The sequence below is a fragment of the Lipotes vexillifer genome, unplaced genomic scaffold, assembly GCF_000442215.2.
Source record: "Lipotes vexillifer unplaced genomic scaffold, Lipotes_vexillifer_v1.1 scaffold817, whole genome shotgun sequence".
Lineage (NCBI taxonomy): Eukaryota > Metazoa > Chordata > Mammalia > Artiodactyla > Lipotidae > Lipotes > Lipotes vexillifer.
This window is the reverse complement of record NW_006799071.1, coordinates 616,811-643,115: the sequence shown is the minus strand read 5'-3', so window position 1 is coordinate 643,115 and position 26,305 is coordinate 616,811. Positions and strand designations below refer to the sequence as shown.

At 36.7% G+C, this 26,305-nt stretch overlaps 1 protein-coding gene across 1 annotated transcript in view; it reads right to left on the bottom strand.

The window, feature by feature from the left end:
* The window catches only part of SLC2A13 (solute carrier family 2 member 13), a 441,864-nt gene that overhangs the window by 88,095 nt on the left and 327,464 nt on the right, over positions 1-26,305 (bottom strand). Inside the window, exon 6 of the mRNA XM_007471477.1 lies at positions 25,939-26,059. Within this exon, the coding sequence (XP_007471539.1) occupies positions 25,939-26,059 (121 nt within the window). The remainder of the gene's footprint in view (positions 1-25,938; positions 26,060-26,305) is intronic.

Below are 26,305 nucleotides of genomic sequence, written 5' to 3'. Positions count from 1 at the left end.
TAGGGAAAAAGGCTAACATTTCTCTAAGTTAATTACATCCACTGATTGGATTACAGAGCCATAACCAATTAATCATTGCTCACCTAACAGCAGTATCCTAAATGCAGGAAAATTTTAAAGAGGCAAAATCCTTTAAAGGGCAGGGTTTTCCAACATAAGCCTACAGTGGCGTGCTTGTAGAATGAGTTTTCTCACTGTCATACTATTTGCCAGACAAACCTGGAGCACTTTATACATAGCAGGCACACACAAGGTATGGAGACCCTAAGATGAATAAGCTAAATTCCCTGCTCCTTGATAGATAAAAGGCAACGATGAGAAATAGCTACACCAGTAAATAATGGTAATATGACAGAAAACAGTAAAGAACTACTCTAAGGACAGAAACCTGATTATTCGCCTGTAAGAGTGGGGGATAATTTCAGAGACGATATTTGAACTGGATCATAAGAGAAATTTACCCAGCAAAGAGGTACAGAGAAGGGCATTTCAGAGAACTTCTTGTTCTTGGGATGGCCAAAAAGTTCATTCGGGTTTTTCCATAACATCTCACAGAAAAAACCTGAACGACTCCATACATAATTAAAGAACAGTCAATACAGACTTATTAATATCTACTGTGTACAAGTAATTACACAGTGGGGTGTGGGAGAGAAGCAGGGTAAGAATTACCACAAGTTAGCCAAAGAAGACGTGAATCCTCAAAACCAAAGTACTTCTTTGATACATTTAGCTAAATGAAAAAAAACTGGCGTTGTTTAAAAATTAGATTATTGCCATTTCAGCCTCTGTCTGTAAACCTTTCCTTTGCAAATAGTCTGTTTTTAATGAGACTTCAACCTTATTCTAAAAGCAGAAAAAGAGGTCTTTCAAAGACTACCGAAAGATCAATACACTTTAGAAAGGTGATATAGTATTGTGAATCTAAAATTTCCCACACTTGTGATAAGCAAAATAAAACAATAGAAAGCATAAGAAGTACTCTGAGCTTCTGGCTTTGAGAACTAGACTAGGCTAATTTGGAAACGAAGATCATTCCTACTAGTATTTTGTTTGTTTATTTATTTGATGGTTTTTTATTCTGCCCATATAAGGTAGAATTAACAACTTTGATTGTTTCAATGGCTTTAAATGATACTTACTTGGGAAATGTCAATTCATCCATTTGTAGAGAAATTACTCTCTACTTAATTTCTCAAAAAATACTTATTTCCTATAAAAGGCCAAAAAACTTAATGATTAAGGCTAATAGTTACCAAGAACCTACTGTATGTGCATGTCAGACATACAAGGTGTTACCCATAATGCTCCGCCTCTCTATCACCATTCAAGCATCCAACTCTGACCACAACCTTCCATTCTTCCAGCTTTCTTCCTAAATGATCCCTGCTCTGCCATGATCATTCATTCAACAAATACAAATATTTTACACTTACTCTGTGCCAGGCACTATTCCAGGGGCTGGGACTCATTAGCGAACAAAACAGTTTCTCTGCCCTCATGAAGCCGATTTGTATATTAGACCTCCTGGTGACCTCCAGTTAAGTGATCTATTTGCTCCCTATTCCTTAGCTTTTTCCTTTCCTTAGTTCTGTCCTTAACTAGCTTATTGACCATGACCCATCATTTCAACATCTTAAATTTCCCTGCCTATTTATCTTCTCATTTCACCCATCTAGCTATATATGAACACAAACATTTGCCTTTTCTGTGCCTTCACCCACCTACCCAAATGCAGTTGAAGGAATTATACAACACGGCAGATCAGTAGTTCCTCTGTAACACACTACTACCAGCCTCAAAAAGATCCTCAACAGCCTGAAATTCTCAATAGTTTTCTCTAGTCAACTCTATAGGAGGACTATTTTAACCATTCTACACAAAAACTATTGCTCAAATCTCCAATGCTCCATTTCCTTTTACTCTCTGCAAATGACCTCAACTTCAGCTTTACAGAGAAAACAGATGAAAGCGGTAAAGATGGGAAATTTATAATCTTATAGCAAACATATAAACCATTCTACTTTCCTATGCTCCAGTTACGAAGAGAAGCCATTCTTCTCAGCTAAGGTCAACTTCTCTATCTGGGCTTTCATCCCATTCCATTTCCTCAGGCCATCTCAGACCTGATTATTGCTCCTTCTTTCTCTTATGATAAAAGATTAGATTTCTGATTGTGATATTTTTCTCCTTTTAATGTAGGCATTTATAGCTATAAATTTCCCCCTAAGTACTGCTTTAATTGCATCCCATATTTGGTGTGTTATGTCTTCATTTTCATTCATCTCAAAGTATTTTGTAATTTCCCTTGTGATTTCTTCTTTGATCCATTAGCAATTGAGGAGTGCATTATTTAATTTTCATATACTTGTGAATTTCCCAGATTTCTTTGTTAGTGATTTGTGATTTCTAATTTCACTCCACTGTGATCAGAGAACATACTCTGTATTATTTCAATCCTTTTAAAATTTACCAAGGCTCGTTTTGTGGCCTAGCATATGATCTGTCCTGGAGAATGTTCCTTGTACATTTATGAAGAATGTGTTATTCTGTTGTTGTTGGGTGAAGTGTTCTCTAGATGTCTGTTAGATCTAGATGGTTTATATTCAATATACTAATCTTAAAGCATCTTGGCCCCTTGGTTTCTAACAGCCTTCACCTCCACTTAACTTCCTCTACATCCTGGTAATTGTCATTATCTTGAAGAGGGGTCAGCAAACTATAGCTCTTGAGACAAATACAGACCACACCCCGTTTTTGTAAATAAAGTTTTACTGAAACATAGCCATGCCCATTTGTTTACTTATCTATGAATACCTTCAAGGGCAGAGATGAGAAGTCTAACAGAATCCATATGGCCTGCAAAGCCACAGACATTTACTATCTTACCCTTTACAGGAAGTCAGCTGCTCCCTGATCTTAATCACATACACAGATTTCTTATTCCTTTCCTTCAAGATCTCTTACTTCCTTACTCCTAGGATAACTGTTCTGTCTCAGAGATCTTACACACTCCTTTTTTTCCTGATGCTTCACTAGCTTCATGGCTTTGCATCCTTCTTTGTCAGACTTTAATCGTAAACGACTTTAACCATTTTCACCAGACCCTCAGTGTTTTTGTATTTAGGTTCACCTATAAAGTCAACCTATAAACTTTTATGTTTGTTTCTTTCTATGTTTTTACTTTCTACATCTAAGTTGCTCTTTACTGGTGGAGAGTTAACATAACCAGGCATATTGGTGAAACGCCACAATCACAGTATTCAACTGCAGCTGGATCCTCACTGCTGGGAGGAAACTTTTACCTGTCCCTAATCAGTGATTTTCCCCACTCCCACAACTGATATCCCAAATGCCCACAACTCTCCTACAATCCCAATCCTTATTCCTTCCTACAAATCTTTTTGAAAATGGCCTTGACTTGCTTCCCAGTGAAAACTGAAGAGATTAGGAATGAACTTTTTCAACTTTAAACTCAGACATGAACAAAGACATCTATAGCCACATCTATCCTCACCTGTTTTCCTCCAGGATCTGAAAAAGAATTGTTCAAAGGTCATCCTTCTATCAGAGCTTTTAATCTTATTCCCCTTTGTCTTCACTAGGACCAACACTTTGTCCCATTGGTTATTTTCTTCTCTTTATACTTTCAGAGCTCTCCTAGAACATACCCCATAGTTTATGTGCAGGCTCTGGCCTTTCTCATATTAAAAAAGCATGAAAACTGTCTTTTGTACTACTTCACACCAGTTCATAGGAGTCAGTCAGTGAAAAGAGGCCAAATATTAAAAAGAGTTCAATTTCCTTGCCATCTCAGGGAGTGGGCCACTGTTGAGAACTGATTGGCCAACTGATCTGGCCTTGGAGCCTCTCAGGCTTCTGGAGGCAAAGTATGATTCCCTACCACTCCCTTATCCTTGACCTGGAATATTTGTTTTTCATCATTTGGACTATTTTATGGCAAAATTCTCCCAAATGTAACATTTCTAACTTCAACTTGACATTTAGAAGATAACACAAAACTTTAAATATCCTGGGGAATCTGCTAATTGACCTTTTACAGAGAGCATATATCATAACTATGGCTTTAACAAATAGTGTTGAAAAAAGGAACAACTTCTAGAAGTGGCTATTTTTTATTCATGATTTGCTCTTTAAGGCTTTCTTGAACATGACCTGATAAATTTACATGAGATTTTCTAAGTATAAAATTTGAGAATTTAAATATATTTTTACTAAATCAATGCTCATAAGAACATTCTAAGCATAGATTAAAATATTTTTTTGTGAAAAGCAGACTGGTATATTAGGCCCTATTTGTCCCCTCTCACAGTATGACCTGGAGAGTTCTAAATTTTGAACTTCAAGTTTTCCATCCCAAGAACACGTGATCTCTAAGAACCCACCCAGTTGCAAGATTCTACATGAAAGAAAAAGAAATACATATACTCTCACTCTAAATTCACACAAACTTCAATAGTGTAAAACATATTAGGATGCTGTAACATCTCACAAATATTTACTCTTACATACTTATTTCAAGGGCAGAAATTATAAGTGTGCCTTACTTTAAGAAATTCTAAAATTAGAAAGGAAACAAATTAAGAAAGCATTTACAAAAGGGCTATGTTTTATCAAAGGAATTGCTGAATTAATTACATAAAATGGGGATCCCTCTCTTTTGATACAAAATATTTTAAACTTCAGACAAGTCAGTATATAGTACAGTTGACGGTGATGGCCCTCCTCTCTGCTCTGTGCACACCTCTATTGTAGAACTTACAATGTTCTTTACTGACTGGTTTGCAAGAACCTGAGGGAAAAGGCCATGCTTAGGAACCCTGCAAATGCAGCACCCCACTGTAGGCTAGATACCCAATGCATGTTTATTGAATGAATCAAAGCATGGTAGCTCTATAAATCAAGGCACACTGTAGGTTCTTTAATCTGTTTCTGCCCATTAATAGAAAATAATTTTGAGGGGTGGGTAGCTTGGAGTGAATATCTGGGTCATTTTTTGGAATGAAATTAAAAGAAGGTAAAACCTAGTGTCAGATGGTTCTTTAAGCTAAGCCCAGTTTTTAAATTGCCAGAGGCTAAAGCTGCCATTTGCAAACATTTAATCCACAACCTAAACGGAACTGGTTAGTAATTTTGAAAACTCACTTTCAGAAACACCAGCTTGCAAGGGCCAATTTCCTTGAAGCCCCAAGAAAAGAGCCACACAGAGAGAGGGTTCTCTTTTACATCATAGTCTGCAAAATTTCATAGTAAAAGGACATTATGATATTTAGAGAGAAATTGTGGTAAATAAGTGTGCCCAGAGTGCATGCTGTTGTTCTTGACTGTGGATACTTTCAATTGGGGAGATTATACAATAGCCAGTGTTCTACTAGGGGTTGAAACTGCTGGGGAAACTAGCAGAGCATACTAGAAACTCTACTAGGAAACTGGAAAATATATAATCCAGACAATAACTACAATTAGAACCAAACAGTTCTTTTCTTGCTAGTTTCAAGGAAGGAGGATTTAACTTTTTAATCTCTGACATTTCTTTTTAGAAAGGGAGAAAAATAAGTATTCAGATATTTAGAAAAAAACTGGTTCTAAAATTTTTAAATATTTCCAATTAAAGTAAAAAATAGTAGAATAAAAGGTGGCTTAGTGTCTAAGGGAGACAAAGGATGGCCTATTTTCATTCAGTCAATCTTTTACATGTTTCACATGGCACTCAGGGTCTTAACCAAATGTGCCCTCTTCTCTCTCCTGAGAAAATCTTTTAAAATTTGATTTGGGTTAATTTCGAACATTTTAAGTTTCTACTCTGTGAAGTCGAGTGTGAATCTGGCCCTACAGAAAACAGTCCATTTGTTTTTAAGTATGTCTCATTAAATCCAATGAGATAGAACATTAAGAACAGTGGTCTTAAAATGCCTGTCTTGGTATGGCCTAAATTAAAAAAAAAAAATTAGTTGTGGTAAATGCAGGTGTTAGGACAATCCATTGCCACAGGTCCACTTTCATTCTCTGTGGGTAACGGTTCACTCATTCGTTCCTTATGTGTGAATTTAACATCCTACTTTGTGTAATTATGTCACTGTTTCCCAGACAGCGATGCTAAATTTTCTTTACTCTTTACTATGCCCTCCTTACTCCTAACTGTCCCCACTGCCTTCAAGCAGGCAACCTGGAATCCAGTTTACTCTTACTGGTGGGACTTAAGGACTTACAAGGTTGCCTTGCTTGTAGCTCTCTGCAGGGCCAGATTTCTACACGAGTTCTGCAAAGAGAACTCCAGGACACCTGCCTTCTTTCTCAGCCAGACTGTAGATGTCAGGGGACTCCCTCTCCCCATTTGGACTGTGAAAGTAGGGAACTTGTGAGAAATTTTTAAAAAATAAGAAATTCTGGGGGACTTAAGGAAATCGTTGGAAATTAATTTAAAAAGCTAGGGACTACTGGTGCTGATTTTACGAAGTAAGTCATGCCTCACCACTTCATGAAAACTGCCCTAACAGAGATTGCTGGTGATCTTCTCATTGTTAACCCTAGGTGCTTTTCTTTACTAAACTTATCATTCTATGATAAAATTTCCTAAACATTTTCCCTCTTTCCTAAAATTTTCTCATTCTTTGACACCATGCCCTTTATGTTTCTTCCACCTCTCAGACTGATGCATCTTTTCTTTCTCCTTGGTTCTGTTCTTGGCAATCTTCTTTCATTACTCTGTATAACTTTTGCTGGGAAACATCAGCCGTACACAACCATTATTATCAGTGATACACAGAGACTCCATGACCTGTTTCTCTAGTTTGTTTCTCCTCCCTAAGTGCCAGACCCATATTTCCACCACCCAATTTTCTGAGTGTTCACAAGTACCTTAAAGCTCCATCTTTGACTTTCCCCTCAAAGCTTTCCTACTACTCTTCTGTGTCTCACAATTTAATAACCTGAGCATGATCTGAGACCACTCACATTTGCATAGTTACAACTCCATCAAGTCTATCTCCAAAGCATGTGTAGTTTCTCTACTCTCCATTCTTACCACTTCTCACCTGGACTTTGACTTGAACTTGCCACCTCTCACCTGGACTCTTCCAATAGTCTTCTACTGAGTCTTCCTGCTTCTAGACTCCTGCCACTTCATCTTCTACATTGTCTTAAATCTAACCTGATCCAAACGCTCTCTTGTTTAAATCCTGCAATAGCTTTCCATTGTCTACAGGATGAAGACCAATCTTATTATGGCATGATCTAGTCCTTTCTTGTCAATCTTTTGTGCTATTTCTTCACAGATGTCACAGGTTGTAGTCATTCCATACAAACTGCAGGATTGTTTTCTCTGCCTGGACTATTACTTTCCACCTTTGTCTTCCTACACATTTGCCTCAAGACTCATATTTGGCATCACCTCCTCCGTGAAACTCAGACCCCAGCAGAATTAGATGTATCACTATGTTATCAGAGGATCACAAAAGTCTATTATTATTACTGCCCATCCCACCATTTCTCTAAGGGTTTGTGATATGTTTGCCTTCCCTTAATGCACTGTGACCTTTTCAAGGTAGAGATTTTTGTCTTGTACATCTTTTATTCCTAGTGATTTCCATGTTGCCTGATAGATAAGTGTTCAATAAATACCTGTTGTATAAATACAGGGATGAATGAATGTCACTTATATTGACAACAGATTTGGTAGTTCTCCCTGCAGTTCCATTAGAGAAGTTACATCTCACTCACCATATCTTGGTCCATGAGATCATAGGATTGAAGCTTGAAATCAAGCTGTGAATTTTTCCTTACAATTCACGGCTCTCAGATCAAATCCACATATAATTTGCTGCAACCTTTTGGAACACAGTCATATTTCTCATCACTTCCCCTTAGAAACTGAGGCTGAAAATGCAGTGGATTCCTGAGTTAGAGGCAAAAAGTAATTCATAGCAGGGAGGCTTGCTGATTAAAAGCAAGCACAGGCTCTTGCTCTTTGGTGCTATTAAATAAGGAAAGTTTAGCTGATTTTTCAGAGTGGGTTTCTTTTTTTTAAAAAAAAAATTTTTACTAGTACTTTAGGCTCTAATTTCTAGTCACTGATTGTTTAACCTTCTTTTATGAATTCTTGGATTTGTTCTCCCATTTTATCTCAGAAAATTATACCAATAAACTCTCTAAAGGGGAGGGAGGTAGAAGAAGAGAGTTCTATCTGCCAAGGCTGTCACCTTCAATAGGGCTAAGTGCTTTCCTATTATACTACATGAACCTTTGGTCAACACAGTTAAAAACAAAACCCTCAATTGCAACTTTTCAAATATAAGATGACACGTATATGCATGTGTTTATATACGTACATATGTGTATCTATGTAAGTACATCTGCATGTGTGTGTGTGTGTGTGTGTGTATGCACATGCATTTAAATACAAATTTTTCAGTCTATAAGTTGAGAGTAAAATCAGATTTACAATACTATTTGGTAATCAACACATAGGCACCCAAATACAATCTAATTAGTGTGCAACATGTCACCTTCAAAGGAAAAAAACAGTAATTAATCTTCTCTGGTGACAGTATATGTTATTCATTTTTGATGGGACAGAAAAATATTAGAAGAAACATTAAACGATTGGAATTTTTAGGTTTGCCAACAGACCAAGTCGATTAGCATTTGTAGATCTGAAGAGAATTGTGGAGGGTGCGTTTTATTGTGGCGCTATAAACAGAGCTCACCACATGCAGAACACTGTACATGTGCTTAGTTAATCCTTACATGGGCTTTATGAGAGACGCTTTACTTTCCTTTTTGGTAGATGAGAAACCTGACATTTAGAGAGATTAAGCTATCTAAGCAAGGTCACACAGCTAAAAGGTGGCAGAGCCGGAATTCAGATCTAAGTGTATTGACTCCAAATGCCCAGATTTTTATAAGTTTATTTAAAGTGAAATAGGCTAAAAGTTTTAAAGGAAATATGCTAAAATTAAAATTGGAAAGAAAAGAATAACTACAGCTTCTATAGCAGTGTAAAATTTACAAAGCACTTTCACATACACTGTGTCATCTGGTCTTTCCAACAAGTTGGTGAGGTATGCATTAAAATTCCTACTTTACAGATGAGAAAACCAAAGCTCAGAAAAGCAGGACTTGCTCATGTCCCTAATGCAGGTTCTCTGACTCCAAATGCAATTTTTACTCTACTTAGCCTTTAATTTGTTGAAATTTAAAGTTATCCTTGTAAGGAAATTGATTAGCATATTGAAGATACTGACATTGTGATAGATAAAATAAGTACTTATTTAGCGTAGATGATTTGGAATCTTCTGCTGTCTTGTGTAGACAGCATATGAAGCAGTGGTTACACTCCTAGGAAAATGAAGGCAGAGAGGTCAACAATTTGGAAAAGTGGTGACCACTACGGCACATACTTTTTTTTTAATTAAAATTCTTTATTGAGAAAAAACTCACATAATATAAAATTTACTATTTTAACCATTTTAGAGCTTACAATTCAGTAATTTTTATTATATTCAGAGTTGTGCAACCATCACCACTATCCAATTCCAGAAAATTTCCAACACCCAAAATAAACCTCATATCTCCCAATTTCCACCTCTCACCATTTCATGGCAACCACTAAACTACTACATGTCTCAACAGATTTCTGCATATAAATGGAATCATATAATATGTGGTCTTCTGTTTCTGGCTTCTTTCATTTAATATGATGTTTTCAAGGTTCATCCAAATTTTAGTGCTTCATTCTTTTCTATAGCTGTGTAATATTTCATTGTGTGAATATATTTTGTTTATCCATTCATCAGTTGATGGAACAATTGGGTTATTTCTACTTTTTGGATATTATGAATAATGCTGCTAGAAACATTTGTGTACAAGGTTTTATGTGAACATTTAAAAAAATTCTTTTGAGTATATGCCTAGGAGTGGAATTGCTGGGTCCCATGGTAGGTAACTGTATGTTTAATGCTTTGAAAAACTGACAAACTGTTTCATACATGTCAAACATGTTTCACGTTTTGATATTTAATCTTCAACCAATTGTGCTGGTACAGGCATAGTCTTGAATGTCATCAATTTTTCCAGAGCAGTAGTCAACTGAAGAATTTTGTCATTTTTAATGGGTACCACCAAAAAAGATGTTTTCAAGATAACAGTGCTATCAATCAGCAGAAAGAAAATTCTTTACGCCTTTCTGCAGAAACAATGATAAGGAATCTTGGCCAATAAAAGCAGCAAATAAATTGTGGGAAGATACAAGTAATGTTCACCAATGGCTAGTTGCCTTCCATTTCAAGGTTTATGGAGGATTATAATTCCCTACCCTCTTGAAGCTAGGAGCAGCCAAGTGACTAGCTGTGCTCATATATTGTGAGTAAGTACTAATGGTAGGTCACTATTTATCTCTGTGATGAATCCTAAAGCCTTGAGGTAAGAGGTGGCATCATAAATGTTGCAACTTTCATTAGCCTAGGTTCCTGAGACATGAGCAGAGCCTTTGTTGCTTTAAACCACTAATATTTTGGTGTTTTTCTTTTTTGTGTGTGTGTGTTATGAGGTAATGCCTTTCCTAGCCTGACTGCTATAACAGCTGAAATTATTTATGTATCATCCTGGTTATCAGCTACAGTAATATGATTATTGACACATGATTTTATTGAAGAGTTACAAACTGATCACTATTGTGTTGACAGATACTTTATATGTAAGTCACATAGTTTTACCAAAATAATAATAAATAAAAATAATGTAAGAACACAGTTTTGTTTGGGGCTCATCATTACCATTTGAAGACTTTTATATAAGCCTTATTTTATGTATTTGTGATTGTATTTGTATAAACACTGTCCCTAAAAAGCTGTATAACACACTCCTGCGATATGCATTTAACTAATCTAATCACACCACCAGATACGAGTTGCTGATTTCTGCATCGTGCTCCTAACACTAGCTCTTCTACTTATTGAGAACTTTCCAATATTTCAAGGTCTAGGTCTCTTGTTAACTTTTACTGTTTGGAGTATAAAAATTGAAATGTGAATATATAGTATAGTATCTGCATTCTTTGTGAATTCATGGTTATATTGACTTTCATACATTTTCTTTATGTCAACACAAAAAAATAGGTTGTTTTAAAATGACAATATTTTTTTATCCATCTGTGCAAACACTTCTTAAAAATGCCTCTCTTTGGGGGACCCATTTTTGTTTGTTCATTTGCTTTGATAATTCACAATTCTATTTTAAGTATTACCCAAGTATCTCCTTATGCAGCAAGAAAGAAACTTGGTGATCAAGCCTGTTTTATATTTTTCATCAAACCCTACAACACCTGGCACTATGTTTAACATACTGGCAAGTGCTTCACACAGAGAAAACAAAATCAAGAGGTAAAATACATTTTGGTTTATTTGGCTTTGCTTATCAGCTCTTCCATGGTTGCTTGGAGGACTTTTTGATTTTCACAGGAAATGATTTGTTTGAAAGTGAAGGACAAAGTGAGTTTTACTTGGAGAGTGAGAGAAACAATCAGCCCTGAAGCCCCAGAATGATGCTTGATTTGGAAGCTGTGCTGCTTGATGGAGATGAAATGAGGTGGCCTGGACGTCATCTCTTTGGACATGATTATGTCCTTTGATGCCTGCAACTCTAGTGTGATCGTGTGCTCTTTCAAACTAGAACCTGCCTCACTGACAGCATTTTACAAAATAAAAAGAATTCAAAGTGGATGAAACCAATAGGAACCAGTAAAGTGATGTCAGGGGTTGGGTCAAAATACTAATACCAGCACACAATGATTCTTCTTCTCTAAGGAAAATATTCAGATTCACACATATCATACATCTCTCCATAACTAAAGAGGAAGATAAGAAGAGAAGAGCTTTCATGGTCTTTTTTTTTTTTTTTTTCCTCATCTGAGTGTATAGGTACAGGCTAATTTGCCCAAAGGGTATTTCTTTGTGAGTGCATCTCATCTCTTTGCTTCTTTTCTTAAATTACTTTCTCCATATTTATCTATAGCTGTGTAACAGAGGCCTAAAAAACAACACTCACCGCAAACCAACTAAACAAAATAAAAACTACAATTAAACTTGTATCAGATACTCAAATTCAAAACTATGTGGTTAAGGCCACTCTGCTCTAAGGAAACCAAAGGTAGTGAATCATTTAAAACACTTTAGAATGATTTCACTTTATGTTAAGCACTTGCTTTTTTTTTTTTTTGCTGTATGCGAGCCTCTCACTGTTGTGGCCTCTCCCCCCGCGGAGCACAGGCTCTGGACGCGCAGGCTCAGCGGCCATGGCTCACGGGCCCAGCCGCTCTGCCGCACGTGAGATCCTCCCGGACCGGGGCACGAACCCACGTCCCCTGCATCGGCAGGCATACTCCCAACCACTGCGCCACCAGGAAAGCCCTAAGCACCTGCTTTTACAGCAAAGATGTTCTATGATGATACTGCTAACAGCAGGAAAAGAATTTTCTGAGCAAATACATGTAAATGAAAATAAATGAACAAAATAAAAATAAATATTCTTTAAGTCCCAAATAGACTACCACTCACAAAAATGGTTTCTTAGAGAAAGAATCTCAGTTACACTGAATGAGTGAAAATACACCAACATAGGTATTTTTAGACCTACTGGTTTTTGATCATCAGGAATTACTGTCCACTTCCCAAAGAGTGTGTAACACCTGTCAGTAGAAGCATCATGCTGCCTAACTGGTAAATTTCAGAATGATGAGTGTAGTGCTAGCTGGACTCTTACTTAAAGCTAGTTTTACTGTCTGCTAAGCCATATGATCTAAACTTCTTCACTCAACTTATTTAAGCCTCAGTGTCATTGGTAACATAGGGGAAATAATACCATCTACCTCAGTCTTGCTGAAGGATAAAAGAGAGAATCCATATAAGCCTTAGCACAGCAGTTGGCACATTGTGACTATATAAAAAATGGTAGCATGACTACTCCTTTTGAATAGATGAGCAAACTGCACAATAAAGAGCAGCTGTTTCACTGGTCTACAAGGCCAAAAGAAATGCAATAAATGAAGAGACTGTAATGATTCTTTCTCCTTTGCAAAGCTGGAGGCAGATTATCTAATGTGGCCATATTTCTTGCCACCTGCAAAGCTGACCTTAGACTTCTAGTCACTATAAAGAGAACGAAACCAAAAAAAGTAAGTAGGTAGAGCCCTATTTAATCAGTTAATTTCATCCTTCCTGCTGTCAAGCAGAACCACCTATACATGTCCCATAAAGTTAACTCTAGTACTGTTGTGTCAAAGATTGTTAGTGTTCTATCCCTAGATTCCTTCTTTGCTTCCTCCTTTGTAAGAGAATTCTGATTCTTAACTGGGAACACTGTACCCCTTGCCCTTTCCTCTCCCAACCACTGAATAAAAGAATACATTTCCCAGTTTCCATTAAAACTAGATATGACCAAGGGACTAATTCTGACTTGTGAGAAGTACTGTGCAGGATTTCAGGAAGGCTTAAATTCAAAGGGAGCTGATTCAGCCAGGAAGCATTGATCCTTCTACATTTTCTCCTTCTGGCCTGCGTCACAGACGTGATTGTGGTGCTCTTGCAGTCACCCTGGACCTTCCTCATGAACTTGTGAAGAATACTTATATGGGTACAGCAAAAAGACAGGTGCCTGGATCCCTGATGACACTAGGTATAGCATAACGATTCCAAAATCCCTGCCTTTGAATTTATCTTACATGAGCAAGAAAGAAACTCCTTTCTTGTTTAAGAGTTACTTTGGGTTCTTCTGTTATCCACAGCCAAACACAATTCCTGATAGAAAAAATATTTATTCAAATGCTTAAAACATATTTTTGCTAATTTCTATATATATATTCTGAAATATCAGCTTCTACCCAAGTCGCAACATCTCTGAAGATATGAGACTTGAGTATGGGTTCAAAATGTAAATAAAAGCCATTCTAAGATATTGCCAACTCCTGACAAGGGGCTATATCTCATGTTTTGTTTTCTTAACAGCTGGCACAACACTTGGTAAATGGTCAGTAATGGAGGCCAAATGAAAGAATAAAAAGTGGTAAAAAAAATCTCTAATAGTGTCTCTGTGTACCTATAATTGCATATTTGTAATTCTGGATCTTCTCAGTGATGCAGTCAATGTCTAGTGGTGAATGGGGCATTTACCAAGCATGCTGGTTCCTTCAAGTTACTTGGACACCAAGAAAGGTAACCTAAAAGTCTCTAAGAGTTAATGTTTCACCCAGTTAATTGCACTCACTCCAGAATGGCTGAGCTTTCATGGCTGGCCTCTTATCTGTAAGACTCCAGCTTGGTGACGATGAGGGCAGTGAGTGCTCTAGCTTGTCACGGTTATTTTGCTTTGTGATTCTGTTTTTTGAGGTGCTTATGACTGCATCTATCTTACTTCAGCACCTCTCTGAGATGGTAAATTGTTCCTTTGCGACTCTTCCTTATAGGGTAATGGAGCAATTAAGCTTCTTTTTTAGTGCTACAATTTCTGTTGCTCCGATTTCTCTCTGACAGAATAATTACCATGTGTGTCCCTCTTGGAGTCTCAAAGATTCATTTTTATTTGAGTTTCATTTATGTGTAAATTTCTTAGCTTTTTCTACTGTATGTTCAATTTGTTGCCTTTATCTTTTAATACTTTAATCCTCAAAGATCTTGTAGACCCTAACTTTCAGAATTATATGGCCATTCCCCTCTTTTCTTTCCTGGTTAGATTTCAAAGCTCTGTTTACTTTTTTTTTTTTTTAATTCTCTCAGAGGGGTATTTTTCTTCTGTTTTGTTATTAATATATCAATATATAATTAATATAATAGTAATATATATAAATTTATTTTAGACCTGCAGTTTAAAATCTATAGATTCTTGTGTCTTTCCACATCTTCCTTGATAACTCAATTCAAATTGAGTTTATCAGGACAAAATAGACAAGTGCTGAAAGCTCAGTGCAAGAATCCAATCAAACAGAAATGAAGCATTATCAGTGTTATCACCAGGCCTGAGGAGTGGCTTAGAGTACTGCAACGGACTTGTCTGAAAACCTTGAATTAGCTGAGGTAGGCATAAGACCGATGGAAAAATTTCTTATTGAATTTCAAATCAGTTTATGTAATTATTACAGTTACAGAGGAAAAATACATGTCAACATCATGCACACATCAGTCTCAATACTTGGCTAAATCAGTAAACAAATACATTATATAAGACATGATGTTAGCTGCTAGGTATATAAAGAAGAAAGCAGAGTGAAAAAAAAACAAGAAAAAATGAAAAAGAAAACAGGAAACATAATTCCTCCTTTCAAGTTACAAATTTCCATTTGGGAAGACAAGCCACAAAAGCTGGGCAGTTAAGTAACATTAACATTAACTTGTAAATAATAAGTCATTCTAGTCACCAAGACGTGACAAGAGCCCATCCCTTCACTTCAGGTCTCAATTTAGACCCAAAGGTTTGCTCTTCTGCCACCTCCACTTTGCTGCCAGAGTGGCCTCTGTAAAACATATATCTGATAATCATATTCTTAATAGCTTCACATAATTTTTTTTTAAATGAGAGGGTCCAAAATCCTTATTACCTTTATACATGACTTTTTTCTTTTTCCACAGAAAATGTCTTAAATGAATTTTTTTTCTTTTTAAATCTTTATTGGAGTATAATTGCTTTACAATGGTATGTTAGTTTCTGCTTTATAACAAAGTGAATCACCTATACATATAAATATATCCCCATATCTCTTCCCTCTTGCATCTCCCTCCCTCCCACCCTCCCTATCCCACCCCTCTAGGTGGTCATAAAGCATCGAGCTGATCGCCCTGTGTTATGTGGCTGCTTCCCGCTAGCTATTGGTTTTACATTTATTTGGTAGTGTATATATATCCATGCCACTCTCTCACTTTCTCCCAGCTTACCCTTCCCCCTCCCTGTGTCCTCAAGTCCATTCTCTAGTAGGTCTGCTTCTTTATTCCCATCCTGCCCCTAGATTCTTCATGACCGTTTTTTTTTTTTTAGATTCCATATATAATGTGTTAGCATACGGTATTTGTTTTTCTTTTTCTGACTTACTTCACTCTGTATGACAGACTCTAGGTCCATCCACCTCACTACAAATAACTCAATTTCGTTTCTTTTTATGGCTGAGTAATATTCCATTGTATATATGTGCCACATCTTCTTTACCCATTCATCTGTTGATGGACACTTAAGTTGCTTCCATGTCCTGGCTATCGTAAATAGAGCTGCAGTGAACATTGTGGTACATGACTCTTTTTGAATTATGGTTTTCTTAAGGTATATGCCCAGTAGTGGGATTGCTGGGTCATATGGTAGTTCTATTTTTAGTTTTGTAAGGAACCTCCATACTGTTCTCCATAGTGGCTGTATCAATTCACATTCCCACCAACAGTGCAAGAGCGTTCCCTTTTCTCCACACCCTCTCCAGCATTTATTGTTTGTAGATTTTTTTACACATGACTTCTTATAATTTAAATTCCCAACAGTCTCTTCAGGTTTTATTTCTTGCCATTTCCTACTTCTGTTTAGAGATCACCACATGTTTCCTGAATGGAATTATAGGCAGCATCTCATTTCTGAAAATTTGTCTGAAATTCAGCATCTGAAAGTATGAGTGGTATCTGCTACAGAAGAACTACCATAGAGCCTTCCCTGGGAAGTATCTCCTTTCCAGGCCTCTGCCTCTCTGCCACAGGGCTGGGAAGGACGGTTGGAAAGCCCCTGCTCTTTGAACTTCTGAACTAGCCTGTGACAGACACCTGGAGCAGGTGTTGTCAAGGCTGCTGGGGGTTGGGGAGTGGGGAGTCTCTATCCTCACTATCCTCCCCAGCCTCAGCAGCAGAGACCACCATGGGGGTGAGGCCTTGGCTGTTCTTCTCTACAAACTCAGGTGACCCTGGTAAAGCTTGCCACATGCCTAACTGTCTAATAGAGGCAGGGGATGGGAGGGTGATTGGGCCAGGCCCTGGGAACTGATGCTCACTGGTGATGCTGACCCTGACTGGCAAGTGAGCCCCTCTGCTTGGAAAAGAAAGGGAAAGGGACAGGAGACAGTTGTAGATCCTCTGAGTTGGGCTGATGCAGGTCTGCTAAGCTCAGCATAAGCACTTTTAAGAACCTTCAGGACCCCCTTCCATGGCTGAGCCTTTTCTCTTACTGGCAGTGCTCCCATACCAGAAATTAAAATTACTGTTCCACAGAACATCTCCAAAAAATTAGGCATATAAGGCACATAGTTCAATGAAATGGAAAATATGAATTTTGTGAAATCGAGTATCTGAAACTAGAGAATACTCTGTACTTATAGTTTCTAGAAAATATTAAGCTTTCTTCTGTTTCTGTACACACGCTATTTCCTCTGTCCGGGATGCTGTCTTCCTCTGCTTATTCCATCTAACTCCAACCAGTTCCTCACTGCCCAGCTTTGGGAAGCCTTCTATAATAAGGAGTTATTACTTTAAAACACAATTAGATGAATGGCTCTTTAAAATACTGAGCTCCTCTACTGCAGTGATATATTTTTCAACAATCTAGGGATTAAGTAAAATAAGGTGACCTATAGACATTAGTAGAATAGATATTAAAAAAGTACAACACTCTAACCCCTCTTGTAATTCTTCTGCAGTTGAACTGAAAATATCACTCTCAGTTTGCATAAGAATGTAAGACCACTTTGGTACACACATTTGCAAGATGAAAAGCAGTAATATTAAATTTAGCCTGTTTAGATTTCTGAAGTTTATTTTTATAATTTATAGCAAGCCATCACACACATACATTATACACTTATATAATATGAAAGATGAAAATACAGTTAACAAAGTTATAACTGTGTAAACATTAGTACGTGTTAACTGCCAAGAATTTATACGTTCATTTACTTGTGGTTTTTCTATAATACAACGCACAATTGTATAGCATATATGAGTAAGGATAATATACTTTCTTGCTGAATTTGATTACACGGGCCAAGATTTGAGGGATTTATTGTTTTGAGGGATAAATTACTATCTTAAATTTCAAACGTTTATTATTTTATACTAAAATTCTGTGAAGCTATCTGACATAGTCACAAATCAATTTCACAATGATAAAAATTAAAAATCAGGAAAAACTAAATATTTAGGTCCCACAAAGTTAAACATTCATATAACTACTAATCAATTTAAATAAAATAAGGATTTCCTTTGCTTTCAAAATGAATGAACTAGAAAATGCTAATAAGTTCTCTCAATGAAATAATTTTTATTGCTGATTTGATAAGACTAATCAGCATGCATTTATCATATAAAAATCAAAATCAAACAAAAGAAAAGGGAATAAGAAGCTTAAAAAATTAAATTCTGACTCTCATCCGGGCTACTGGCAATGACTTCATGATTCACTGATAATTATCAAAATGAGCAGTACATTTTTAACCTCTGTGAAGGGTGGAAACTTTATTATCTACCGGCAAGTTGGTTGTAATGTACAACATCATTTCAAAAAATTTTGTTCTATGATGAAATTACCATAGAATTCACATAATGATCAATGTTAATTGCCAAGGAGTAACAGGTTTCCAAGAAAACTGGTAACTATGCAATTTAGATGCACATGGAGAAAAATGCCAGTTACTCTAGATGTATCAAGTGAAAAGCAGGGGAATAAAGGACTGATTTGTATTATCAGCTACTTAATAATATGGCATGCTCAAGATACGCTGAGCTTTGAGTATCAATCACTAAAAATTAAGAACCCCTACACAGTTTAAAATAAATTTTCAAAGTTTATCTTCCAAAAATGATAGAATCATCTATTTCACTGTCAAGACCACTGTCACAGGACTGGATAATGTATTTCTTTTTAAAATATAGGACAAAATAGGGATATATTCTAGAGTGGATTGACTTGAAATGTGAACAAAATTCCAGGTTGATTTTATTTACTCATTGTAATGATCAGAGCTCTAGAATGAGAATAAAAGTCCTTGAGTTTCAGAGATACACGTTTTCCCCTTTACGTCTTTGTGTTACTTCAGACCTAAATGGATAAGATCAAAAGAGCTTTTCTCAAAAGTCTTTTGAGTTCAAGAGGGAGTAAAAATGATATTTCAAATAAAAGTATAAGTGACAGCAAATACTGTTCTTATTATGGGACTGCTGTACTTAACTGGAAAGCAAGGGAAAGGCTCTCCTGATTTATATCTTTGAAATTGTGTTCTAAGAAGTGAGCTACAGTGAGATTTCAGGGCCCCAGACTCCTGTTACATAAGTACTATCCTAACCACATGTAAAGCATCTGTTCTTGTATGTCATTCATCCCATCACCCAGCCCTGTTAGCCCCCTCCAAAATATCTCTTGAGTCTCCACTGCCACTGTCAAGGCTGCATTATTTTCCTTTTTTTTCTTTTGCGGGACACGGGCCTCTCACTGTTGTGGCCTCTCCCGTTGCGGAGCACAGGCTCCGGACGCACAGGCCCAGCGGCCATGGCTCACAGGCCCAGCCGCTCCACGGCATGTGGGATCTTCCTGGACCGGGGCATGAACCCGTGTCCCCGGCATTGGCAGGCGGACTCTCAACCACTGCACCACCACGGAAGCCCGAGGCTGCATTATTTTCTTACCTATGCTACTGATTTCTTTTATCTGATCTCCCTTCACTGCCCTTTGTCCTGCTCTAATCAATTCTCCTAAGCAGCCAGAGTGATCTTTTAGAAACACAAATCTGATTAAATCATTCTTATCTTATCATTCTTTAAAGGCTTCTCAATATTCTGATGCTGTCTAAAATTCTCATGGTTTATGAGGGTCCCAGTGTGGTCTGTCACTGGCCTGCCATCCAGTCTATCTTTGTGCTGTTCTCTTGCTCATGCTTAGGGCTTGTACACATGATGTCCCCTCTTCCTGGAATGCTCTTCCCCCACTCTTTGCAAACCTAAAATAAAAAGCCTTCTTTTTTGCCTTTAAGGCTTCCTGAAAAGCACTTCTTGACTGTGGAAAATAAGGTTTGAGTAGGGGATCTTGCCACTGTGGGGGCTTGGCAGGTCCTCGGCCAAAAGCCCAGGCATCAAGATAAAAAGGTCATGAGGAACTCAATGAATATGTCCCATAAGTGGTCAACTTCCACCATCCTCCTATCCAGATGTCAAATTCGGTACTGGGTATTTAAGTGCTAGCAAAAGACATGTACAATTATTTGGAAATAAAGGTACATGATAAGGTTATGTGGACTTTTTGTTTCAAATCTCATTTTCCCTTTTAATTACGTTTATCTTTATCTTAAGTCAGTGGATATTATTCAACAGATATAGCATATTTTCTTCCATAGTTTTATTAATATTAACCTCAGTCCTATTAGCCTGTACCATCAGGCCAAAAAAAATTAAAATATGTTATTTTTAAAGGAAATCAATAAGTTTTAGAAAACAAAATTCAACAAAAGTAAAAGTCTCATTCACAGTATAACACTATATTCATTGTCAAGTTGCTAAGAATTATTAGAAACAAACAAATTATCAGTCAGCAGGGTGCCAAATACTGAAAAAAAAAGGGGGGGGTAATAGGGTTTCTGCACATTTCTAAGGTCAGATAAGAGTTTTATGATTGAATCTAACAGTCTCATAGTGCTAATGCCAATGACATGCGCTCAATCACACAAGGTTGGCAAAACGAGAAGAAAAGTGTATGAATGCAAAATTATTTTTTATTGTAAATGAACTTTGAAGAGACTAATTATAATTAGTTAGGCATATACAGTTTGTCAAAACTAGTGTCACCACCATAGGGAGGTCTATAGATGAAGGAACGGTTTGTCATCTTGGATATTTGGAAACTTCATTTAGAGAGGGAAATATGAAAATATTACTCTAAAGAAAAAGAGCCACATTGATTATTTTTGTACTCTTGATTTAATAATGTTCAAGAAGAAAAAAAAAGGAAAGAAAGAAGCTGGCAGTTACGCAGTTAAAAAATACTGAAGCGGGCTTCCCTGGTGGTGCAGTGGTTAAGAATCCACCTGCCAATGCAGGGGCCACGGGTTTGAGCCCTGGTCCAGGAAGAACCCACATGCCATGGAGCAACTAAGCCCGTGCGCCACGACTACTGAGCCTGTGCTCTAGAGCCCACAAGCCACAACTACTGAAGCCCGTGCGCCTAGAGCCCGTGTTCTGCAACGAGAAGCTACCGCAATGAGAAGCCCGTGCATCGCAATGAAGAGTAGCCCACGCTCGCTGCAAGTAGAGAATGCCCGTGCACAGCAACGAAGACCCAACATAGCCAAAAATAAATAAAATAAATAAATAAATAATACTGAAGCTTATGGCAGTGGTTCTTAATGAAAGGTGTACTGGAATCACCTACTCTCCACTGTCCTGCTGGTGACGCAGATCTGTGGGAGTGAGGGATGGGTAGCTTTAAGTACCTCCTCAGATGGTTCAGGTAAAACTCTCAAATGAAAAATATTAATAGCAAAAACAGCAGTGAATTAGAGGCACAGTCCCTTTAGTCAATTTCTCCTTCAATTACCCCAACTCATTTCCATGATCTACTCTACCTGGTTGCTCATAGTTAATCAATTACTTATTTTTAATTCTTGTTGATTTTTCTCTCTTAGATATATCTAGAATATGTCTACCTACTTCTCTTGAGTATCACCTTCATAGTCCAGGCAATTATCAATCTCTCTCATAGACAATTCTAATAATCAGTTTGCCTATATCAACATGTGCTCACTGTGTCCCAGAGGGAAAGTTTAGAATAGAAAATCTGGTCAAGTCACGACTTAAAACTGCTTAAAATTAAAACACTACTTAATACTGCTTAAAACTCCTCTTCTTCAAAAGATGGGAAAGATTTCTACCCATCATCACAATCTCATCTCCTATTATAGGTTTTATGGATGATAACAATGTCTATAATATTTATTGAGTGCTTATTATGTGCTGAGCGCTGTTTTAGGTGCTTTCCATATATTAATTCATCCTTACTATAATCCTATGAATAGGTGCTCCAAAATATTTTTTAAATGCATGTATGCATGAATGAATGAATTAGTGGCAATGTGATGAAAGCCCTAGGACAAGAGTACCTTGCAATTCTACAGCTGTATACTTTAAGATATATGTTTACTTTGAAGGGTTTGAATATAATGAGATCATACTTACAAATAATAAAAAGTCAAAGATTCGAGGGAAGTGTTACATAGGAAACATCTGAATCCTCAAAGCTTGGATAGCTCTCATAAGAAAATATGTTTATTAGTAATTTGAGAGCATGGAGCTTAAGGCCATATTAGGAGTATGCAAGTGTATTCTTATACAGATATATGATTCAGATGATAGCCCCACTAGAGTTATTTCTCCTAGCCTTAGTTGGCACCCTGTGACTGTACACAGTTTTAGCTGCAAGAAAGTGTATCTGAAAGGTGTTCTTTAATACATTTGGTTCACAAAATCTAACCAGGACTTGGAACAAAATATCATCAATTAAAAAATTAGAAATTCTAAAAAGGGTAAGTTCTTATTAGAAATTATTTAGGGTAGTCAATGTCTTGGGTCCAAAGTCATTAGTGAGCCCCAACCTACAATATTATTGGTTCTAACCTACCTGGTGATGCCACACAATCAATATTTATTGAATTAAAATAAAGAACAACCATTGTTCCTGAACCATCCACTTTCTTAAATCTTCTACTCTACTCTAGTCAGAATGCATTACATACTAGTCACTGTAGAATATAGATTTCTACAAGTGGAGGTGCTGAAGAGAGGAGCCTATATATTTAAGTTTTATTAGGTGAAAGTATATTAATTTCCAAAATGGAGAAAGATTTACACTCCCACCAATAGTATACAATGTTCTTAAGATACGGGGAGGGGGAAGAGTAAGCTGGAACAAAGTGAGAGAGTGGCATGGATATATATACACTACCAAATGTAAAACCGATAGCTAGTGGGAAGCAGCCACATAGCACAGGGCTCGGTGCTTTGTGACCACCTAGAGGGGTGGGATAGGGAGGCTGGGAGGGAGGGAGACGCAAGAGGGAAGAGATATGGGGTATATGTATATGTATAGCTGATTCACTTTGTTATAAAGCAGAAACTAACACACCATTGAAAAGCAATTATACTCCAATAAAGATGTTAAACAAAAAAAAAAAGATCGGGCTTCCCTGGTGGTGCAGTGGTTTAGAATCCGCCTGCCAATGCAGGGGACACAGGTTCAAGCCCTGGTCCGGGAAGATCCCACATGCTGCAGAGCAACTAAGCCTGGGCACTACAACTACTGAGCCTGTGCTCTAGGGCCTGCAAGCCACAGCTACTGAGCCCATGCACCACAACTACTGAAGCCTGCACGCCTAGAGCCCGTGCTCCACAAGAGAAGCCACTGCAATGAGAAACCCATCAACACAACTAGAGAAAGCCCGCGTGCTGCAACGAAGACCCAATGTAGCCAAAAATTAAAATAAATAAAATTAAAAAAAAAAAGATAGATACTAAACCATCTCTCCCTTTAAATCCGTTTTCTTTATTCAATTTTCCTATAGGATCATTCCAAGAGGAAAACATACCACCTATACTTACAGCATGAACATTACTCATCCTAAGGTCAGGGAAACATGACTGTTTCATGTTTATCTCCTTTTTAATTTTTATTTTTCTTCCAGTCTTACTGAGATATAACTGACATAAAGCATTTTATAGTTTAAGGTTTACAGTATAATGATTTGACTTATATGCTTCATGAAATGAGTATCACAGTAAGTTTAGTGAACATCCATCATCTCATATAGATACAAAATTAAAGAAATAAAATAAATCTTTTTCTTGTGATGAGAACTCAGGATTTACTCCCTTAACAACTTTCATATATGTTGTATATTGTATGTTTCATGTTTATTGTAAAGAAATGGGAAATGTGTATAGACAGTTTTAACAACAACAAAATCAGTAAGGGGACTGTAGATATATTTTATAAAATCACTCAGACTATAAATACATGTTATCAAATTCTCACAAAGCCTAATATGTTACTCTGAAAGAAAGCACACAAGACATAAGTGTTTTGCATACTCAGTGACTCCCAGAGGACATCTAAAATTTGGTTCTGTTTTCAAAAATTGCTGCCCATTTTTGTGATAAGAATAAAATTAGGTTGTACCACTTCTCTCACTCCACTACAACTTTATATTATATTGGTAGGTGATAGTATCTTATTGTCACTTACCTATATTGGTAGGTAGATGATAATAACTTAGATGGATCAGGAGGATTAATAGATTGATGATCATAAATTGCTGTGCAATGAACTATACTATGGCAATAAATATTTTTATTTAAATTTTAAAAGTCGATGTCAGGAAAACTATTTCATTATGTAAATCATTAAAAAGTTAGTTATTCCTTTCCTATGTCAGAACTTCATAAAAATTAAATATGAAAAGATCATATTCTCTGGCTGACTTTCTGCCTTTAGTTGACCTGACAGTGTATCAATCAATCTTATTCTGAATCTAAATTGCTGCATCTAAATCAGACATCAGATCTAGAGGGTATTCTAAGCTGCTCAAACAATAGTAATTTTTTAATAATTTGTTAGAGGTAACTGTGTTAAAAAACACTTAACTTAAAATATCTGTCAAGAAAAACAAACTTAGAGCATGCAGAATTCTAGCAATGGTCTGTCATCTTTCTAGCAGTTGAGGTGATATGTCCAAAGAAAGTAAAGATCACTACATCCAGAAATTGTCTATGCTAAGGGTAACTTCTTTTAAGACACCTTTCAATCTCCTTTAGAACATAAAGACTGTTAAAAAAAAACAGTAAAGCGATAAACATATAAACTATTCATTTCCAAAGGCAAGTGGATATCACAATTAGCAACCAGAAAGACATAATAATATATGTCTTCCTCATTGTTGTAATGAGAAGGCACCATAAATTCTGTTCAGTGAGAAGCTCCTAGTGATTCCAAGTGGAATTAAGTATATCAATGTAATGTTTTAATTTCACCTAGGAGTATCTGACTTAATAAATCATTTACCCATTAATTTGAGACTTATGTCTGGTTAGCTGTAGCTGAAGGAATGTCATTTTTTGTTTTTAAAGCTATTCTAGCCATATATTTTAAAGGGGTCGCTACCCTTTCCAGCCACTAAAATGAAGTAAAAAACTTTGAAACTCTCCTGACAAATTTATTAATTGATCTGTTCAATCATTCAATCTTTAATTAATTCACTTGCTCATTCTTCAGTCCATCTGTCAGCCCATGTATGCATCCATCCATTTCTCCATCTATCAGTCTATCACATAGGGTGTAAACTGTTAAACTTAATGAGCTGTTAAACCTGCAGCTGACCATTAAAACACTCTCTTCTACAAACTCTTTCCACTTTCTATTGCTCTGCAAGAAACCTAGTAGTGAGAGGAAACATTATTTTCTGCTTAAGTGAATGAGGGCCTGTGGAACACAGTGAAGATTAATTGCTAGAATATCCATATGATAAACAACTGTATCAGACATGTACATCATGGAAAAGTTTAATTACTGATGAAAGATCTTTATTTCATCTAGAATGTAGATGTCACCGAGTCATATACGATATAAAATAGTTTCACAGTATTCCTGCTTAGATTCTGTATCAATATACATACTTTCAACTTCCAGAGAAACATCACCAAAATTGTGTCTAATAACTCACTTTTCCTTAAGCATGCATTTGCACATGCTGTTCTTTGTATATTCTCTTTCTCTTCCTGGTGGTCCCTCCTTAACACCTTTCCCATTTTTTTCCTTTCTACCATTAAGTCTGGATACCTAGCAAGCTCCTACTCACCTTTCCTATTTTAGGAAAGTTATAAGCAAAACAAAAAAGTTACCAGAGTTAGGTTAAGGAAGGGGACCATTATAAAATCTCACCTGTATCTTGTGCAAGAAGTGTTCTGATCTAAAGGAGCTATTGGATTAAAAGTGATGGGTGGAGAAACCTGGGCTGATAGCAGAAATCCCAAAGCAAGAATAATGAGTGCTACGGTGGTACCTAAAAAAAAAAAAAAAAAGGAAAGAAAAAAAAAGTTTTACATCAGAGAAGAATTGACAACATTCTTCCAAAGCGGACTGGGTTTGGCAAGATATATCTCTAAAAAAAGACCTTGATCTATCTTCATTGGATTAAAAAAAAAAAATGATCCTTACACATATATATTGTCATAAAAACTCACTAGAATATTCACTGTGAGAAATGACAAGAGTAAAATTCAAATCAAATACATTTGCTAGCCAAGCA